Source organism: Mastomys coucha, unplaced genomic scaffold (genome assembly GCF_008632895.1).
Source record: "Mastomys coucha isolate ucsf_1 unplaced genomic scaffold, UCSF_Mcou_1 pScaffold5, whole genome shotgun sequence".
NCBI lineage: Eukaryota > Metazoa > Chordata > Mammalia > Rodentia > Muridae > Mastomys > Mastomys coucha.
This window is the reverse complement of record NW_022196911.1, coordinates 41,894,256-41,914,705: the sequence shown is the minus strand read 5'-3', so window position 1 is coordinate 41,914,705 and position 20,450 is coordinate 41,894,256. Positions and strand designations below refer to the sequence as shown.

Below are 20,450 nucleotides of genomic sequence, written 5' to 3'. Positions count from 1 at the left end.
TCTCTCTCTCTCTCTCTCTCTCTCTCTCACACACACACACACACACACACACACACAGACACACAGCATGAAGTCAGACAAACACAGGGCATATACTCACACAAGTACACACACATACACACACATACACATGAATAAAGAAATCTTTAAAAATAAAAAAAAAACCCTTTCATTTGTCACATGATTGGGATGAGAAACATTGTTTTAAGTGAAGAAGTACAGACAGACACATACAAATATCACATGTTTCTGTTTGTGTGCAGAAGCTAAAAATCTGATTGCATAGAAGTTAAGAATATAATTGTGAGCCGGGCAATGGTGGCACACGCCTTTAATCCCAGCACTTGAGAGGCAGAGGCAGGTGGATTTCTGAGTTTGAGGCCAGCCTGGTCTACAGAGTGAGTTCCAGGACAGCCAGGGCTATACAGAGAAACCCTGTCTCGAAAAACCAAAATAAAATAAAATAAAATAAAATAAAATAAAATAAAATAAAATAAAATAGTATAATTGTGACTGCCTAAGGCTGGAAAGGTATTAGACAGGAGAAGAGACAAGGCTAACAGGCAGATGCAGTTGGATAAGAGGAATAAAGTTCTTCGCCACAATACCCAGCAGCAGAATAACTCTAACAGATAACAATTGATCGAGCATTTCAAAGTAGGCTCCTTTCTTTGGCTATCAGATAGTGAAACAACACACCTCAAGAAATTTGTACTCCCTACCCCACCCACAGGAATCTCCTGCCTGGAGAAGAAATGTCTGCAGCTCTAATAGTAGCCATAAGAAGAACTCCTCTTCTGAAGAAACACTTGTCAGATGATCTTACACAGTTGACTCAGAGTTGAGACAATGATGGGCGAACGACCACACCTAGATGTACTTGTGCATACTTTCTGTCTTGGATTAAAACCATCACTTTAGGACCCTGAAGACAAACTAGGAAGAGGAGGAGGCACTGGATCTCCCTGTCCCTCTCCCCAGTGTGGCCTCACTTGATAAATCTCCCTTTTCTGCTTCTTGCTTTTAATTTGGCTCTTGAAATTGCCTTATGAGGAAGGGTGGAAGAACTGACCCTGACTTGTTGGGACAGAGGTTGTGACCCACAAGTTCAGTAACAGTGACTCTGATCTTCTGCTCTCTGGAGTCCACCCGAGTTTTTGCAACTTCCCCTCTGTCGCCTGGCTGGCTTTTCTTCTCTCCCAAATGTTATTTCCTTAATGTGAGAGAGGGAAAGGGAGTCTTCCTTTTGCCTCTCTTCATTCATCTAGTTATCTTCTCACAACATCTGTAGGTGACCCACAGGAACTTCATTTACTCCCCACACCTATCATTTACAATACAATAAAATATTTAATCATCCTGGTTCAAAGAATCAAAAAGACCTATGCTTCAAACTCTGGCAAATTTCTTAGCCTTCCTAAACCCATTTCATCTACATAATGGACAGAATAACCAGCTCTTCCCTGTGGATCTAGACAATGCCTTACAATGAAATAATGAATGAAAGTCCTGAACCCAGCTCTGACCTATAATAAGTACTTGATAAGTGTTGTTTATTAGCACCAACTTCCAAAATTATATCTCTGGCTTTGAACTACCCTTTAGGATATAATATACAAGAAAGGATTGGCATTCCAGGAAGCTATTGCTCAGTACTTAGCCTGTGTGTAAGTATTTTGGTCAGAAAGAGGAGCCAATGATTAAAGGGCACATATCCCCGCATTATCCATTGTATTCTGTTCTTTATTTTGTTGTTTTTCTGGAAAGAGTGTGAAAAGATACAATGGGGGCTCCAAGGAAGCAAGAAGGGGATTCTATCTGGGAAAAGAGAGTTAAAGTCTGGGTGACTGCTAAAGGCCAGCTCCAACATCCAGGTAGCTGAGGAAAGCAGTGAGGTATGGTGTCATAACTCACTGATTGAGGCCATGATCCCACATCCCCTTTCTGTAGCTCAACTCAATCCTGTAGCAGGACGTGAACTTGTGCCGCCAGCAGACTTCAAGGGGCTCATTATCTTGTTTCTACAGAAAAGTTCTTTATATTTCTAGCAGCCTTTTGCCTCTGTCACCAATAGAGCCTTTTAAATTCTTTGAATGCTGTCACTGCTGCTGGTGCTGTCCACCCCATCCCCATGGCCTTTAACCCTTCCGTAGCCATTCTGTAACACTCATATGTACAAATATATGGATGTGTTTGCTGTGTGATATGTAACATGTGATCTGAGCGTTAATATCAGTACTTAAAATTCAAATAAAAGTACTTGCAACCACCGGGCTATAGTGGAAATTCAGGAACCTTGGCAAATTACAGCCAACAAAACCAATGTATCTTGTGAGTTTGTTATTCAGTAAATTCTGACATTGTGGCAAGACACTGTCCATGTATGTTCTGAACACACATAGTGCACTAACAATAGTATAATGATTCATTTAGGGGCTGAGAAAATAAAAAACTTAAAAACTTAAACATTAGAAATGAATACAAGATCCTGCCTTCAAAAAAGCTGTTGAGAGAAAATGGCAGACAGACCTGGAACAAAAGGTCAGTGTCTGGAAAATACTTGCCTTCCAAGGACAAGGACCTTCCATCCCCAGCACCTGTGTATAAATGCATGTATGATGGCCTTTGTTTACAGTCCCAGGACTGAAAGGCAGAGACAGGAGGATCTTTGGGACTTATTAGCCAACAGTCTAATCTACTTAGTAATCACAGGCCAATGAAAGACTCTGTCTCAAAAAGAGTAGGATGGTGGACATGAAGATGATTCTGAGCTGAGACTGTCATCTGGCTTTCTCATTCACAGGAATATCTCCTTGATCCCATCCCAAGGAATACATACACATATATGTGCTCATGTACACACACAAATACATGGATTAAACACCATTTTAAAGGTTTGTTGTTTTTGTTGTTTGTTTTTTACTGAAAGCCAGCCCTTTATGAGATCAGATTTCCACTATTCTACCAATATTACTTCTCTATGCTGCTTCCCCATCTTATGTTTTTGGATCTACAGTTAAAGTAAAGATCCCTGAAATGTGGCTGTAAGTCCTGACTCTCTGTTTATGTAACTGTCTGATCTCGGACACCAATCTGTTTTACATAGCAAGACCAAGGTGGTGAGAATGTGCCATCCCATGTAAAGCTTCCACTGAAGACCTAACACTTTGAACTTAGAGAACATTGACTTAGAAGATATATGTACACACAATTGCCTTATAAAATAAATTCCATAAATCTAGAAGCCCTTGAATAGAGAACTGGACAGCATCTTTTTTTTTTTTTTTTTAAGCCATGATTTGATTTCCACTCCTCAACTGTAAAGCGGAATCTCCACAGACTGAGAAATACAAAAAGGACAAAGCAGCCAAGAGGCAACAGGGAAGTAAAGATCCCCTACCACCACCCACCACCGCAGCAGCAATAAAAGCAGTGATCAACAGGTCTACAAAGCTGTCTAGAAAGGAGGCTATGAAAGCTTTCAAAATCTCACTCTCTCTAATGGTAGAGAATTACAACTGTTAGATTTTAAAAGCTTCTGAAACCTCCCAGAGTTTGTAATTTGTCACTTGTCTGCTGTTACCCTCGTATGATTAGCAGTTTTAAAAAAAAATTATAAAACCATGTTCTATGTTCTTAGCAAGAATGTGGAGTTAGCCAAAAGCAGGTGTAAATGGCCTCTTATTACCCGTCTCTGCTAACCTAAAAGGGAGGGTTGTGAGTGGCTGCAGCAGGGATGTAAAGAACCAAAGAAGAAGGAATCCTTCATGATGACTATCATTTAGCAGTCAATAATTATAGACTAGGTCTCCATCTCGTGCATTTCCTCTCTCAACAGCCCTGATAGAGGCACCACTATCATCCACATTTTATATTTTGAGGAAACTAATTTAGCAAAGGTCAAAGAAAGTAATTCACCTGAAATTATTAAAAATGAAAAGAAATCATTACAAAATGATAGTATAACCATGTGACATTAGGCTCCCAAAGAGTTCCTTTAACCCCTGTTGGAGGCTATGATGGCTTGTATATGCTTGGCCCAGGGAACGGCACTATTAGAAAGTGTGGCCCTGTTGAGGTAGTATGTCACTGTGGGTGTGGGCTTTAAGACCCTACTCCTAGCAGCCTGGAAGCCAGTATTCTGCTAACAGCCTTCAGATGAAGATGTAGAACTCTCAGCTCCTACTGTACCATGCCTGCCTGGATGCTGCCCATGCTCCTGCCTTGATGATAATGGACTGAACCTCTGATTGAACCTGTAAGTCAGCCCCAATTAAATGTCGTCCTTTATAAGACTTGCCTTGGTCATGGTGTCTGTTCACAGCAGTAAAACCCTAACTAAGACAGAGGTTATGCAGAAGGCTTCAAGGAACACTAGGACAAGGGATTGAGAAGCCTATAATCAAGAGGAATAACTTGGGAACATGCCACACACTTCTGCTATGAAGCACAAAGGATCGGGGTTGGAGAATCCTACAGTGTCTACATCTGAAAAGGAAAGGAAACCTATGAACAACCTTCTTCAGAGTTTTTTATTGTTATTTTCATTGTATTTACAACTGAATTATAATTCCTAACCATTTGGAACATTGCAGAAGTTTTCAAGAGTCTTATGCAGCAGATAAAGCTACTCATCTCTTGCAGACAGTTAGCAGACAAAGATGGGGTGAGAGGCTGGAGACTCCCAAAGACCTACTCTGAGATTTACTTCTTCCAGCTACTTTTCGTCTCCCCAGTATTCCAGAACCTTCCAAAATAGCACCGTGAGGGGCTGGGAGACAGCCTTGATGTTAAAAGTACTTTCTGCTCTTCAAGAGGACCGGAGTCCAGTTCCCAGAATGCAAGTGGGGTGGCTTACAACTCCTTGTAACTCCAGTTCCTGGGGATCTGATGCCTTCTTGTGGACTCTGTGGGAACCCACATACATGTGGCATGTATTCACACATGCACACACACACACACACACACACACACACACGTGCATAAAATAACTAGCCTCACTAGCTAGGGAATCCAGCTCACTAACACATGAGCTTTTGGAGACTGCCAAATACTTGGTGTTCAAACCATAAAACAAGGTCTAATAGTTAAGACCTAGTTATTAGAGGCAGACACCTGAGAGTTGTGTAAACCCAGGACATTTCAGTAAAACAAGCCTCTGAATATCTACCAAACAGACTTTTTTTTTTCAAGACAGGGTTTCTCTGTATAGCCCTGGCTGTCCTGGAACTCACTCTGTAGACCAGGCTGGCCTCAAACTCAGAAATCTGCCTGTCTCTGCTTCCCAAGTGCTGGGATTAAAGGTGTGCGCCACCACTGCCCAGGAATAGATTTTTTTATTAGATATTTTCTTTATTTATATGTCATATGATATTTCCTTTCCTGGTTCCCCTTCCCCCGTTCACCAATCCACCTACTCCTGCTTCCTGGCCCTGGCATTCCCCCTACACTGGGGCATAAACCTTCACAGGACCAAGGGCCTCTCCTCCCACTGATGACTGATTAGGCCATCCTCTACTATACATATGCTGCTGGAGCCATGAGTCTCACCATGGGTACTCTTTGGTTGGTGGTTTAGTCCCTGGGAGCTCTGAGGTTACTAGTTAGTTCATATTGTTGTTCATCCTAAGGGGCTGCAAACCCCTTCAGCTCTTTGGGGTTTGAGCTCCTTTCTCTAGCTCCTTCATTGGGGATCCTGTGCTCACCAGCAACAGATCTTAAATAAAGTAATCCATGAAAATTCCTTATTTGATCCAGCACCTAATATATGCTAAGTGCATCCCAGTTTCTTCTAGAATGTCATGTGACATAGAGATAGACTTTTGTTATAACATGGTCCTCTTTCACACTGTAGCCCACAGGAAGGGCAGCAGGAATTCTGTTTGGACTTGGCCACAGAGAGATGAAATGACAATTATCAGGGAGGACATAGCAAGGGAACCATCAGGATGTCTTGATGTATTGTAGTTCAATATAAACCAGTTTAAGATTCAAACAGAATAAACAGTAAGAGTTTTGTGAACAGTCTTCTATCAACTTTCTCCTTCCATTCTCTCTCACTAGAAAACAGTACCCACCTTTACCCTCATCCCATGAACAAAGAACGATGATTCTTAACAGCCCATCTCCCCTAAGTTGTAAACTCCTAATCCCGATTTCTAACCACCCCTCCATGAATTGGTGCAAGTCAAAGGTTTCAGTGTCAGACCCACATACCTCCTCTTGATTTATAGTCTTACATTAAGACCCTTCATGTCTCCTCCAATCAGTCTTGTCTGTTCCCTCCAATCCTATCTTCTGAGCCTCTGAGAGTGATGCCACCTTACCTCCCCCACACAGTCAAAAGATAGACGTTTTCTCTAATAAACACAAAGAAAGATGCTCCCACTCTGTTCACCAGAACAAGAGAGGAACAAGATGACATGTTCTTGGGAGACTGAAAGAACAAAGTGAACAAATGGGATCAAGTGCAGGAGGGATGTGGAGAAGTGGATAATCTGCGGGCAGAAAAACAAATTGGCTCAGCCTTTCCCAAGGACAATTTGGTAGTAGCTATTAAATTTAATAGTGCCCATTTTTCAACATAACATCTCTACTCCATTACCGACTCTCCTAAAGAAACACTTGCACAGCTACTTAAGGAAGTACACAGGCTGAAGGAAGAAGTGCACAGTTATGCTGTCTATAATACGAGAACATTAAGGCGACAGAAATGCCAGCCAATGGGTAATGAAGTTGCACGCAGCAGCCTAACATGACAAGGCAGATCTCGACACAGAACGAGAAAGGAGGTGGTCTGATGTGAAATTGAAGTGAATAAAACCAAATGTAAAGGCTTCCTGAGGTAGCACTGAATTTTTTTCTTTTTCAATGACATACATAAGAAAAAAGGATAAGGAATAGCCAGGTGCTACGCCAGGCCTGGCCACTGTTTGCAGGCTTCAGGGCAGGAAGAGGCTGAAATGCTGCTATCTGACTTACAGATCACAGAACTGGTGCGTCTCTGTGGGAGAGAAGGCCTTCATGATAGAACCTGATGAGCCGAACGACAGCCAGCAGCATGCTCGTGCCCATGGAAAAGCCTCGTAAGCGTCCTCTTTTAAAAGGCATCTCGTGGGACTCAGCCATTGCAAGCGTGTTCTGGTCTCCCAGAGGACTCAAATTCAGTTGCCAGCCCCCACGTTGGTAGCTCACAACCTCCTGTCCCCGAAGCTTCAAGGGATCCAATTCCTCCATGAGAATCCACACACATGTGCACTCACTCACACAGACACATGTACATACATGTAAACAGATCCTTGTTAAATGCATCACCGTGGGCCAATGGGATGGCTCAGTGAGTAAATGGCGTTTGCAGCACAAACTCAATGAGCTCACCCAACCAGACCAGACAATGGAGGAAGAAGAGAAATGACCACACAAAGTTGCCCTCTGACCTTTGTGTGTATGTCGTAGCGCAAAGGTCATTAGTTACACACTATAACAGCAAGTAAATAAAATTTAATATAAGTGTATAGAGTATAAGGATGTATAGTTTTTGTCCCAAGTTAGATCTTTGTTTATTGGATGGTCACACAACGGGGCTTTATGAAAAACAGAAAGAAATAATTAAAGTAATTAAGAGAGCTCAGATAATGGGGTTTGTGCCAGTTATAAACAAGAAGATTGCCTATCTCAAAGACCCTAAAGTTTACAACATCAATACTGGAGATAAATTTTATAAGGTTACCCTCAATGGGGAGGGGGAGGCTCATATACTGACATCAATAAGACAATATTACAAAATCATCTAAAATGTCCCAATTAGTAATGTGGATTGGGTCAGGAAAACTGGCAGGAATTTAGGATAAAATATATAAGAAAATTTTGTTTCCCATTCTTTTATGTCCCTTTTACAAAAGCAGGTTTTTTTTTTTAACTACTATCCCTGGCTTTGAGAAGCTGCAGAGGAAAAGGAGAGGCCTCAAGAGAGGGGCCTCAGAAATTAACAGAAAGCAGAAGGCAATAATATTTTACTTTCCTCTCAATGAGCTGGAGGATGTGGGAGACAACCACAGTGGAACCAAAATAGCTCATTCCAAGACCCACTGATAACATCATATTGGTCTCATGGCCAGAGGCAAACTACTTAAGCAGCAGAGAGACCGCCCTGCCCTCAATGCTGACAAGTCTCAAACTCACTTGTTAATTTAGGTGTTGTCAGCTGTGAAGTTGATGGGAGAATCAAAGTCTTGGACCCTTGAAAGACAAGAGAGAACAACGTCAGCATCAATTCTAACCAGAAGTGTAATGGTAAATATATCAGAGATTCCACATGCCATCCCTAAACTCCATAAATTAAAGATGGTGCTCTCCCTCTTCCCTCTTCGTTCTCCCTCCACTCTCTTCTGCTCACCCTCTCTACTGGCTGGTTTTATATGTCAGCTTGACACAGGCTGGAGTTATCACAGAGAAAGGAGCCTCAGTTGAGGAAATGCCTCCATGGGATCCAACTGTAAGGCATTTTTTCAATTAGTGATCAAGGGGGAGGGCCCATTGTGGGTGGTGTTATCCCTGGGGCTGGTAGTCCTGGGTTCTATAAGAAAGCAAGCTGAGCAAGCCAGTAAGTAACATCCCTCCATGGCCTCTGCATCAGCTCCTGCTCTCTGACCTGCCTGAATTCCAGTCCTTACTTCCTTTGGTGGTGAACAGCAATGTGGAAGTGTAAGCTGAATAAACCCTTTCCTCCTTAATTTGCTTCTTGGTCATGATGTTTGTGCAGGAATGCAAACCCTGTCTAAGACACCCTCCTACCTCCAAGGCATGGGAAGGAACCAATCACATACACTCTCCTGATATCAACATTCGCCAGGTGGACACCATGGCACAAAGGACTAGGTTCATCTCTGGATCACTGTTACTCAGTGTTTGCATGCATCTCCCCAGCTCAAGGTGGAAGGAAAGATGCAGGCAGTAAGTTCTTCATACCCGTGGGTCTGAGTAAGGCTACGTCTGTAGATATCACCATACTTCTTTGAGAGTGATTGGATGCAGATGGAGTTTCTGATTCTGAAAAAAAAAAAATTAAGCTACTAAAAAGTAATAATCACAGTATCAACAGTGCAGTGGGTGTGAGAGTCAGTGTTCTATTTGATATATTTCTAGTTTTTCTCAATAATTAAAGATGACTTTTAGAATTAAAAAAACAGAGAAATAGATTAGATAGACAGGCAGACAGACAGACAGACAGACAGACAGATAGATAGATGATAGATAGATGATAGATAGATAGATAGATAGATAGATAGATAGATAGACAGAGAGACAGACAGATAGACAGATAGACAGAGAGACAAACAGACAGACAAGACAGACAGACAGACAGACAGACAGACAGACAGATAGAAAATTATAGCCAGACAGTGGCAGTGGTGGTACACTTAGAAGGCAGAGACAGGCAGGCAGCTCTCTGAGTTTGAGGCCAACCTTGTCCACAGAGCAAGTTCCAGGACAGCACAGGGCTTCACAGAGAAATCCTATCTCAAAAACAAAACAAAACAACAAAAGAGTTGGTTTTAAGATGAGTATTTTAAGGCTAGGGAGATGGCTCAGGCAATACAAAGTGTGTGCCACTCAAGCATGAGGACCTGAGTTTGGATCCCTGGCACCCGTATAAGAAGCTGGTTATGATATGTGTCTGTAACTCCAGCAGTGGGGACAGAGACAGGCAGATCCCCAGAGCATGCTTCCTAGGCGCTTCATTCCAGGTTCAGTGAGACCCTGTGTCAAAACCCAAGTTGCATAATGGTTGTGGAAGGCCCTGAATTAAACCTCAGTCTCTGGCCCCAATATGCATGCACACAGCCACCAACACACCAACACACACACACACACACACACAACACACACACACACACACACACAGTATGATTAATTCAAGGATTTTAGTGACTATTTGGAGTATTATAGAATAAACCAATTCAATTTTGGAAGACTGTTTCAACTATCTAGACATTTTCGAAGCATTTGGATTGCCTGGAAAAGCAGTCAAGCTACCTCAGATCTACTTTCAGATAGTCTTACTTAATAATCAGAAGCATGGTGGGAGCTTTAACAAGCCCCCAAGCCCTGGAGTAGGTCACCCAGTGAGTGTGACCAGATTCAAGAACAGGGAAAAATTCAGAACAAAATAGAAAAAGTAATGTTAAGAAACAAGGATATAACTGATCTACTGTCAAGAAATACATCTTACAATCTTTTTTTGTTTTTAAGATTTGTTTATTTTATGTATATGAGCACACTGTAGATGTACTGATGGTTGTGAGCCTTCATATGGTTGCTGGGAATTGAACTCAGGACCTCTGCTCAATCCGGCCCCGCTCGCTCCAACCCAAAGATTTATTTATTGTTATATGTAAGTACACTGTAGCTGTCTTCAGACACACCAGAAGAGAGCATCAGATTTCATTATGGATGGTTGTGATCCACCATGTGGTTGCTGGAATTTGAACTCAGGACCTTCGGAAGAGCAGTCAGTGTTCTTAAGGGCTGAGCCATCTCTCCAGCCCCTCTTATATTCTTTTAAAAAGGTTTTATTAGTGTATATTAATTATACATAATGGGTTTATTACATTTTGATATATGCATATAATTTGCATTTTATTATACTCATTCCATTATCTAGTCTTATTTCTTTCCCAATCTCGCTGATCCCTTCCTCTTCTCAATCTTTGTCTCTCTCTGTTTCTGTGTGTGTGTATGTATATATTTCTGTGTCTGTTTAAGCATGTGTGTGTGCATGTATGCACATGTGTACATGTATGTGTCTATGTTCGTATGAACATGTGTGCACATATGTGTGTGTCTATGTATATAGATGCATGTGTGCTTGTGTGTGTATACACATGCTCACATGTATGTGTATATGCATGCTTGCATGTGTGTGTACGTGTGTTGTATATATGTATATATGTCTGTGTGTGTATGTCTGTGTTTATGTGTATGTTGTATATGTGTGGATATGTCTATGTGTGTATTGTATATGTATGTATATGTCTGTGTATCTGTGTGAGTGGTGTGTATGTGTGTATGTATGTGTGTGTGTGTGTGTGTGCATGAATACTCCACTGAGTCAATTAGAGTTGCATACAGAAACATAGGTGATGGGCTATTTATAGCAGTGTGGGCATCTTACCAGTGGTGACACTACTAAAGAATGTCTCTCTCCACAGCAACCATGTGTTAGAAAGAAGTGGAAATCATGAAACCCCTCCTCTTACAAATTTCAAGGCATCAATTAGCCATCTCACTTCAACAAATCTCAAAAACTCAGATATTTTGTTCCTGAGAGGATAGGTCCAACCCTGACTAGAGTTTAACCTCAAATAACCTTCAATACACAGATTCTGCAAGACTCTTCGGAGGTCAAGTGGAGAACCCCCAAATGCTGACTTTTCAAAACTATAAAGGGAAAAGAAACACACACACATGAGCGCACGTGCAGGTCACTGGGTTGCCCATTGGTCAAGAATCCTGTTTCAAGGAAACCACACCATGTCTGACCAGCAGAAGGAGAAGAATGGACAATTCTCACCTGCGGTGATGGTGGACTCTTTTGTGAAGATCTCAGTGGTTGGAAAATTTGTGGTTTCTTGTGAGAAGGAGCCAGGTGTTGTTGAGGGGTACGTGGTCATTGCTGTACTGAAGGCAGTGTTGGCCTGTGTCTGGGGTGGTGCAATAGTTGTGGGAACAGGTGTGGTCATGACTGTTGTTGGAAGCAGCTCTGGGGTGGTGGTCACGTAAGGGGTGGTGGTTGGCCGGGTGGTTGTTGTTGGTCTTTTCGTTGTTGTGGCTGTAACCAACAGAAGATGCGTCTGTCACCAAGTAGAGATGAGGGAGAGGAAACGCCACAAACAATCCAAGATCTTTTCCTCTCCATCCTTTCTATTGGCCTCTTTTGGTCCATTGGCCTGAAATGTTCACTACATCTGAGTTTCTTGCCTTCATTTCTGTCCTGCCTGGTCTATTTGTCATACTCTGGCTACAGAAATCTTATAAAATCACAAATCTAATTGTGCCCATGCCCTGCTCAAAACTCAACTGCCATCTTCCTTGTTCATCAGATAAAACAAACAAACAAACAAACAATATGCCTCGCCCTGCTCATGGCCCTTTAAGGCACCACCTGCCCTCTGTCTTTCCAATCACATGTTGCTGGAAGAGAACCTTCTCCCATTCCTCAGTTAATCATTCCTTCTCTATTTCTTTCACTGCACCATGACCTTCCAGCTGCAGCAAATTCTGCACCTGCTGGACCCCATCCCCACTCCTACTGCTGGTCCTCTTCCAAAAGCTAGCCCTTACTCAACTCTCAGATCTCAGCTAAGAAGAGCTCTCTTCTATACAGTAACAAGTCACCCGATTCTTGTCACCGTGGCTCTATTGTATTTTTGTAACCCTTGCATTTCTTTGTTGGCTTAATGTCTGATTCTCCCACCAAACTATCAGGACCACAAAGAAACCCTGTATTCAAAGAAGAGGAAAGAAAAGTTTATTGAACTTAACTTAGTCCAACTTCTCTATTCTCTTCTTTGATATTACACAGTTGCTGTAAGAGTAAAATGTGCAAATGCACATGGGGCTCACTAATTAAAAGCATTAAGTTCCAACTCTAGAACACATAAGAGTCTTTCTGGCAGCCTAAGAACACAGCCATCCAGACTGAGCCTTCCAAGGCATCACTATGTCAAGCCTAAAGCCCAAGAATCCCCCCAGGAGATGCTGATGCAGGCAGAGACAAAGTCTAATCCCATCTGAGAAGCTTTGGCTGAGACATGGCCTAAAGGGTCCTATTGATCACATACTTCAGCCATAAGCTCCAAGCATTCTGTTCTATCCAGCCACAATCTTTATGAGTCCCTTCACATCCCAAATTTTACCAAAAACACAGGATAGGAATGGAAAGAAAGAGAACATGAAAAGTGTCAGAGGTGGTGCCCAATGGCATGCCCTCCTCCCACTGCCAGGAAGAAAAATCTTTTGCTTGTAGGCTAAAACTGATCCACGGACATTATTCAGTTCACACTGCAATTTTTCTTATTATTTGGAAATCAATCAATATACAAAAAAGAAATGAAGGAAGGGAGGGAAGGAGACAGACAGAAAGGGAAGGAAGGAGATGGGGGGGGGGGGAGAAAGGAATCAGTATGGTTCACGTAAAAATTGAGAGGCTCAAAAACAATGAGCCAAATTTCTGCAAAGTGAAATTTGCAAAAAGCCCCCAGATAAATAGCACCTTCCATCTTCAGTCTGATGCTTTATCAGCTGGAATCCCTCATTTATTTCTGTGGTTGTTCTGGCTGTAACTACTATGCGGGTTTCCCTAACTACACTACATGGCTCATCAATTGAGAGGCAGCCTTTCCACCCATTACTCAAGTAAGCACAGTCTTGTCACCAGAACCCACTGAATGAATCTGTTCCCACAAACCACAGGACTCTTTCTCAGAGTTGAACCCTGTCCTTTGCTCACCTCTCCTCAGCTCCAGGCGCACATTCTTCTTGACATCATTGAACCAGCCAGGCACCTCTATACGGCAGCAGTACACCCCACTGTCACCTTGATTGGTGTTTGAGATGGTCAAGGACACATCACCAGAATGGATATTCCCCAAAAGTGTATATTTTATTGACTTCCTGGAGATGATGGTTGTTCCGTCTGTATGGAGAAGCGCCTCGTTGCACTTGGAATTGGGACATTTACCTTTGCCCCAGCACATGCTGTTGTGACTCTCGGACCAGGATAGGTAATGACAAGGCAAAGTCACCGACTGGCCCAAAAACCCTATTATTGTATCCTCTGAGGCAGCTGGTGCTACGGGAAAAAGTGAGAAAGCTGTTACACAGACAAATATCTTTCAAATATGCTCCAGCATTTGTGTACATGTAGAGGGAGCATCTGGGAGACTAGGGGACATCCCTAGTTCCTTTAGCACAAATGCTTGCTTGTGCAGTTGAACTTCTTAAGTCCCCAACCTTCCATCCCAAAATTAGTAACAGGTGGTCCCAAACCTCTAAATACCTCTCCATAGCAAGATCTTTTGCCAATTTAAATGCTCCAATATTGAGTCTTATTCAGTAAACATCTCCCAAATGAAGAGCCCAGATCTTATGATCTAGGTCATATATTTCACCTAAAGCCACCCAAAACCTGTGCTACACACATACATGAAAGACCCCCAGAACTGGGGAGATCCTTACTCAAGTCTCAGGATGATGTGACCACCCAATAACTCACAAGAGACCGAACTTGCTGCAATCACATGAGGTTTATTTGGGATAGGCCGGTACTGGGGTCGATCTTGTGACCATGCTGGCCAGAGGAGTTCAACTCCAAACACAAGAAGTGAGGGGTATTTAAAGGGAAAAACCACAAACTGGGGGCAGGGAAAGGGTTACCAAGGAAACATAACATAAAAACGGTGGAAAATTTCAGAGGGACCCAACCCAAGGTATTCAGTTAGGGAGGGGAACATATTCCTTCTAGGAATGTAATCTTTATCTATCGATGGGCAGAGTGGAGGGCCTCAGCAGGGTGTAGAGCCTTGTAAACCAGTAGACCTTCATTCCTAGTCCCGCCCTCATTGTGGATCAGTCAGGAGGGACAGGTCTTGGGAACCAGAGCCCTGAGGTTGTTTGTTAGCCAAATTCCTGGAACTGGCTACTCCACATTTTTGGATTGTTACAGAGGTTTTCCATGCCCCCTTCTAGGTAAAGGTTATACATTATACATACATTTCTGTTAAATGACCTCACTTTAAATTCTAAGATTCTCCAGCCTTACACACACACACACACACTCACACACATCATCATCATCATTGTCATCGTCACCATCATCATCTCATTAAGTGGATATTGTGCTACTAATTTGAATATCTCAAATGGGTTACCCAGCCCAGACAGAATTCTGACAGAAAGACAGCGGCTGTAGTAGACTCTGTTGCCCTACTCCATATCCAGAAATAGAGGTGGGAATTGCTCACTCTGGATCATGCGATCACTTAGGTAACACAACATTAGGAAGAGTTTATGGATTTGCACTTCTTGACTCTCCTTTTAAGTCTTAGTGTATGTACATGTGTGAAAGATGTATATATGTTACAGTGAGTGTGTGGTGGTCAAAGACATTCATGAATTTGCTTGTTCCCTCTACCTCAGGCTTCAGAGCACTGGCTCTCTACCTGTGGGTTGTGACTCCCAAAAGACAATAAGAAAATAAAGATATTTGCATTATGATTCATAACAGTAGCAAAATTATAGCTATGAAGTAGCAAAGAAATGATTTTATGGTTGGGGGGGTCATCACAACATAAGGAACTGTATTAAAGGGTCACAGGAAGGTTGAGAACCACTGCCCCAGAGCACGTATCTTTACCCACTGAGCCATCCTGCCAGCCCTAACTTACTCATTTCTTTTCAAAATCGTTTAATAATTTCACTCACACATACAATATATATTTGATGAGATCTGTCTTCTTTTCTTTGTCTTCCAGTTTCTCCCCCCATTGTTCCACAGCTTCATGTGCTCTCTTGTTTAAAAGTCTATGTCCACTTAGTATTTCCAGTATGTCCATGCATGTAGGGACATTAGAGTCGTCTACTCCGGCATGGGCAGCCTCTCAGGGGCCACAGCCCTGAAAGAACTGAGGGTCCCTCTCCTAGTATGGCTATCACTAGAATTGCCAACAGCTTCTTTCCTAGGGGTGGGACTTCGTGACCCGTTCAACCATTCATGCTAGGGTTTTGTCTGGCTTGTTCTTGTGTAGGTTTTACCCATGTACTCACAGCCTTTATCCCACTTACACTCTCTTAAAAAAAGATTTATTTGCCCAGCAGTGGTAGGATACACCTTTAACCAGTACTTGGGAGGCAGACCCAGGCAGATCTCTGTGAGTTCAAGGCCAGCCTGGTCTACAGAGTTAATTCCAGGACACCAAGGGCTACAAAGAGAACCCTGTCTTTTTTTTTTTTTTTTTTTTTTTTTTAAGAAACAACTGCTCTTATTTTATTTGTTTTTATTTATATGAGTACACTGTAGCTGTCTTCACACACACCAGAAGAGGGCATCATATCATTACAGGGCACTACAGATGGTTGTTAGCCACCATGTGGTTGCTGGGAATTGAACTCAGGACCTCTGGAAGAGCAGTCAGTGCTCTTAACCACTGAGCCATCTCTCCAGCCCCCGAGAACCCTGTCTTGAAAAAATCAAATGCCTAAGTATGTTTTTTATTTAATATGTATATTTTGCCTGTTTGCATGAACATACTACATTGGTGTCTAGTGGTATGGCAGCTCGAATATAATACCAGATACCCTGGAGCTGGAGTTAAGAATGGCTGTAAGCTGGCAAGTAAGTGCAAGCACCAGACTCAGGCAGCAAGAGCTCTGAACCACTAAGCCATCTCTCTAGACCCCACTTTTTACTCTCAATGTGTGTGTGTGTGTGTGTTTATCGGGTACGTACAATATGATGTTCTGAACTATGTTCACACAACCAGGTAGTCAATCTTAGCTTAGCTAGCTTTTCTATCTCACTAATGCATTTCATTTTTGTGATGAGATGTTAAAAATGATTCAGGAAGTTTGAAATATACATTATTATTCTAATAATGCATAATCTTTTGTGAAGTGAATAAACGAAAGCATTGCACCTTCTCGTGGACCGTGGTGTAGCAGATGCCTAGAAAGCACCTGCTGAAGGAATTGCAAGCTCACAGCACCTGTGCCTCCAGGATGGATGGACAGGATTGGAACTGGGCATAGAGGGCAAAAGGAATTTAAACTTCATAATGGTTTTTATCTTTTCACCCAAAAGTTTCAATATTACTCACCTAATCAAAATTATTATGAAAAAGGAAGCAAGAAGCTTGGTGCGACAGAAAAATCCCCATTAGGGTCACACTGTAAACGTCACTGTAAAGGCCAGTGTGTGTTTTAGGGTTCTTGGAGGAAAGCCACACTCCTCATTATCGCAAGGTACAGAGACCAGTATTTACCACAAAAGGAGTTCCACAGTTCATATGCCAAGAAACATCGTAACATTAACTTCATGGGATGGATACCTAAACGTTTTGGAATGAGGAACCATGCTCATGAGATGCAGAAACAGAAGGAGAAACAATTCCCCCAGCTACAAAATACCAGGGAGAAAAGAAATCACAGCTACCAGGTGCATTTCTCACTGCACTGACCCAGTGAGAGTGTAACTTCTCTGTCACTGCCTGTCTGTTCCTTCTGTAGTTGGTGACCTTTCGGCCATTCTCCTATCCAAACCTGTTTTTCTGGAGTGAAGATGACATGGGCCACCTCTTCTGACACATCTACTTTTGATCCTTGGAAACTGGACAACTACTCTCTTCAAAGTTGACCATTTTAGCAAAGATGCATTAAAAGTAAATACATGAGCCAGGCATAGAGGTACACACCTATAATCCCTATACTTAGTAGGCAAAGCCAGGAGGCCTGCAAACTCAAGGTAGCCCCTGCTACTGAGCAAGACTCTATGTCAAAGCCAAACAACAGTCAAATAAGTGAACAGAGAGGTCAGTTTACCAGGTGCTAACTCCTTTCAGCAAAGTTGGAGAAGCCCATTCAACCCCTGTCCTACCGCAGATGATACATGAGGACACGAACTCCAGCAATTGTTTTTTTCTGTAGTTTCAGGATGTAACAATAACAGCAGCGAAACTGCTTGGATCAGTGATATTATTCCAGCACTCGGAGTAGTAAGGCAGGAGAAATCAGGTTGAAGTCCAATCCAGGTTACATTGTTAGACATAGACACCATCTCAAATAAATACTAAGACAGACAGATAGACAGACAGACAAAAAGCGCTCAGGTAAACTTCAAAGAGATGATTTGAAAATAAGAGCAGCTGCTTTCATTCCATGGATCACTTCTGGAATATCTATGTACTCATGGCATCAAGTTCTAAGATTCAGGAGGCGAAGTAGTCCTTGCCCATCTTCTAGGAGGTACAGAATATCCATGCATAGAAACAGTAGAGCCAGCACTTAGCATAGCAACGAGGTGTCTGACAAAGGTACCTCAGAGATAAGAAGTCAGGAGCAACTCCTGAAGCAGCCTGCGAGCTAGAATAGAAGAAGCTCTAGTTTACTGGAGACCTGGGTTGACCTCTACTCAAGGATGAGAGAAAGAGGGAGAGGCAGAATGACATATTGACAGTGTCAGCATGGGTGAACAGAAGGGCTACAGCATTGAGCAGAGTGGTTGCTGTGCTCCTCGGGATGTCCATTCAAACTGCCCATCTGTATCAATGTTCCCAAGAGAAACCTTCCTTACCTGGGCACATGACACCTGTAATACTAACCCTCAGAAAGCTGAAGCAGGATTGTTGACTTCCAACAAGCCTGAGCTACACAGTAAGATCCTGTCTCAAAGAAACAAAAACGAGGGCTGGGCATAGTGAGGCATTGCTTTACTCCCAACACTTGGGAGGTAAAGGCAGGTGGATCTTCGTGGTTTTGAGGCCAGCCTGGTCTACATAGTGATTTCCAGAACAGCCAGAGCTTCATAATAGAGAAGGCTGTCTAAGAATAAACAAAACAAAACAAAACAAAACAAAAAACCCCAACAACATGAGAAAAGGAGAAAAAGAGCTCATTTTGAGCCCCCCTCCCTAGCAAAACAAAATAAAAAGCAAATAAAATCTCCTGAACACAAAGGGAACACTAAGAATCCAAACAAAAATTCTTAGCAGAGCAAAATCCCCGTCTCTTGCTTTGTACCACCTGCACATGAAATTGTTTACACTCGTTCATTTAATACCTTGTTTCTATGTCTTTGCTTAGATTAGAAATTACGGTTAATTAAACTGTGTATTTCATCCCCAGACACCCAAATCAGTCTCTAGAAAAATCCATGCATGACAAGAGATCCTATAAAAATTCAAGTTGAGAAGGAGGCAGGCTTTAGTAGAGTCTCCTTACCCTAAAATCTACCCTCCACAGGGCCTAGAATGGAAGCATCTAGAATACTTACTCAGAGAAAGCCACCAGAACTCCATCACCAGCCAGAGGAGGAGAAGCCCCTTGGACATTTTGATAGGATCTGTGTGTCTGTCAAAACTCATGCCTTATATCACAATTCCTGCTGACAAGGGTGGGACGCTGGACTTTCACTTCCCTTTCTGCTTCATAGTCTTCCCGTTCCTTCATCCTGAATGACCTCCCTCAATCTGGGATCTGTTATCAAATGTGCTGAGCACTTTACTCATGGTAGCCAGTGCATGTGTGCAACTGTGTGGAGTGACAGTGTGTGTGCCAATGTGATTCTCTGTCTGTCATCCTGGATGTGCCTGGGCATCTGCATAGACAAGAATACACATGAACAGACAGACACTCTATGTGTAAAGTGTGAAGAAGCCAGTGTTTCTCGTGGCGGCCAAAGCAAAGTTGAACTGGCTGTTCTGGAACTCATTATATAGACCCGGTTGGTCTCTACTACCATTCCGGGTACTTAAATTGTGAAGCTCTCAACCCCTTGCCTTCACACTGGAAAACAAAAAGCAGGGTGCGATCAATCACGAAAGATGCTCTGCCTACATCATCAGTTTATTACAACAGGAAAGAAGAGCCCCACGAGAGGAAGCTCATTACGATGGTTCCAAAACAGGCTTGCCTACAAGCAGGCTCCAGCCTGTCACTACCTAACAGGGAAAAGCACAAAGGATAAATGGGAAAACCAAATACCTGAACAGGAGTATTCTCTAGTTTTGGGGGGAGTGTATAATATAATGACAATTAACTCTATACAAATAAGGCAGAGGAGAAACCAGGCCAGACTTCACCAGTAAGACTGAAACTAGGACAAAACACAGTGTAAAATCCTGAAACAGAAAAAAAAAAAAAAAAAAAAAAAAAAAAAAAAACGTCTTAGGTTGAGAGAGGACTCAATGGTTAAGAGTGCTTGCTGCTCTTGCAGAGGGCTCAGGTTCTGTTCTTAGCACCCACATGGCAGCTCATAACAGTCTGTAAACTCAACTCTAGAGACCCAACACTCTCTTTGGCTTCTTTGAGTACCAGGCATACATGTGATGTATGTATATATATATATGCGTGCAAATGTTTATACACATAAAACTAAAAAAAATTAATAAAAAGAAAAACACCATTAATTAAAAACAAAAATCTAGTGAAAGAAGTCTAAATAAAGTTTGGACTTCCATCCATTGTGATGTTTCATTATTGATTTATTAGTTACAATAAAAATATGTAAATATTTTTATTTGTAAATAAACAACCTAATGTATGATGTTAACAATAGCCACCTCTGAGTGTAAACCCAAAGAAATGCAAATCAGAGATTTGCACAACCGTGTTTATTTATTACGGCACTATTCACTACACTCAAGTTGGGTGTGTTGGTCTGAATCAGAACAGCCCCT

General features: G+C 42.3%; 1 protein-coding gene across 2 annotated transcripts in view; it reads right to left on the bottom strand.

The window, feature by feature from the left end:
• Window positions 1–19,169, bottom strand: part of LOC116078295 (T-cell immunoglobulin and mucin domain-containing protein 4-like) — a 37,497-nt gene extending 18,328 nt beyond the window's left edge. For both annotated transcript variants that reach the window (XM_031353383.1, XM_031353382.1), the window contains exons 1-5: window positions 19,046–19,169; window positions 13,511–13,852; window positions 11,573–11,830; window positions 8,968–9,048; window positions 8,182–8,238 (exon numbers count right to left, since the gene is read on the bottom strand). In XM_031353383.1, coding sequence (XP_031209243.1) covers window positions 8,182–8,238; window positions 8,968–9,048; window positions 11,573–11,830; window positions 13,511–13,852; window positions 19,046–19,136 — 829 coding nt within the window. In that variant the 5' untranslated portion in view covers window positions 19,137–19,169. The remainder of the gene's footprint in view (window positions 1–8,181; window positions 8,239–8,967; window positions 9,049–11,572; window positions 11,831–13,510; window positions 13,853–19,045) is intronic.
• Between the last annotated feature and the right edge of the window lie 1,281 nt (window positions 19,170–20,450).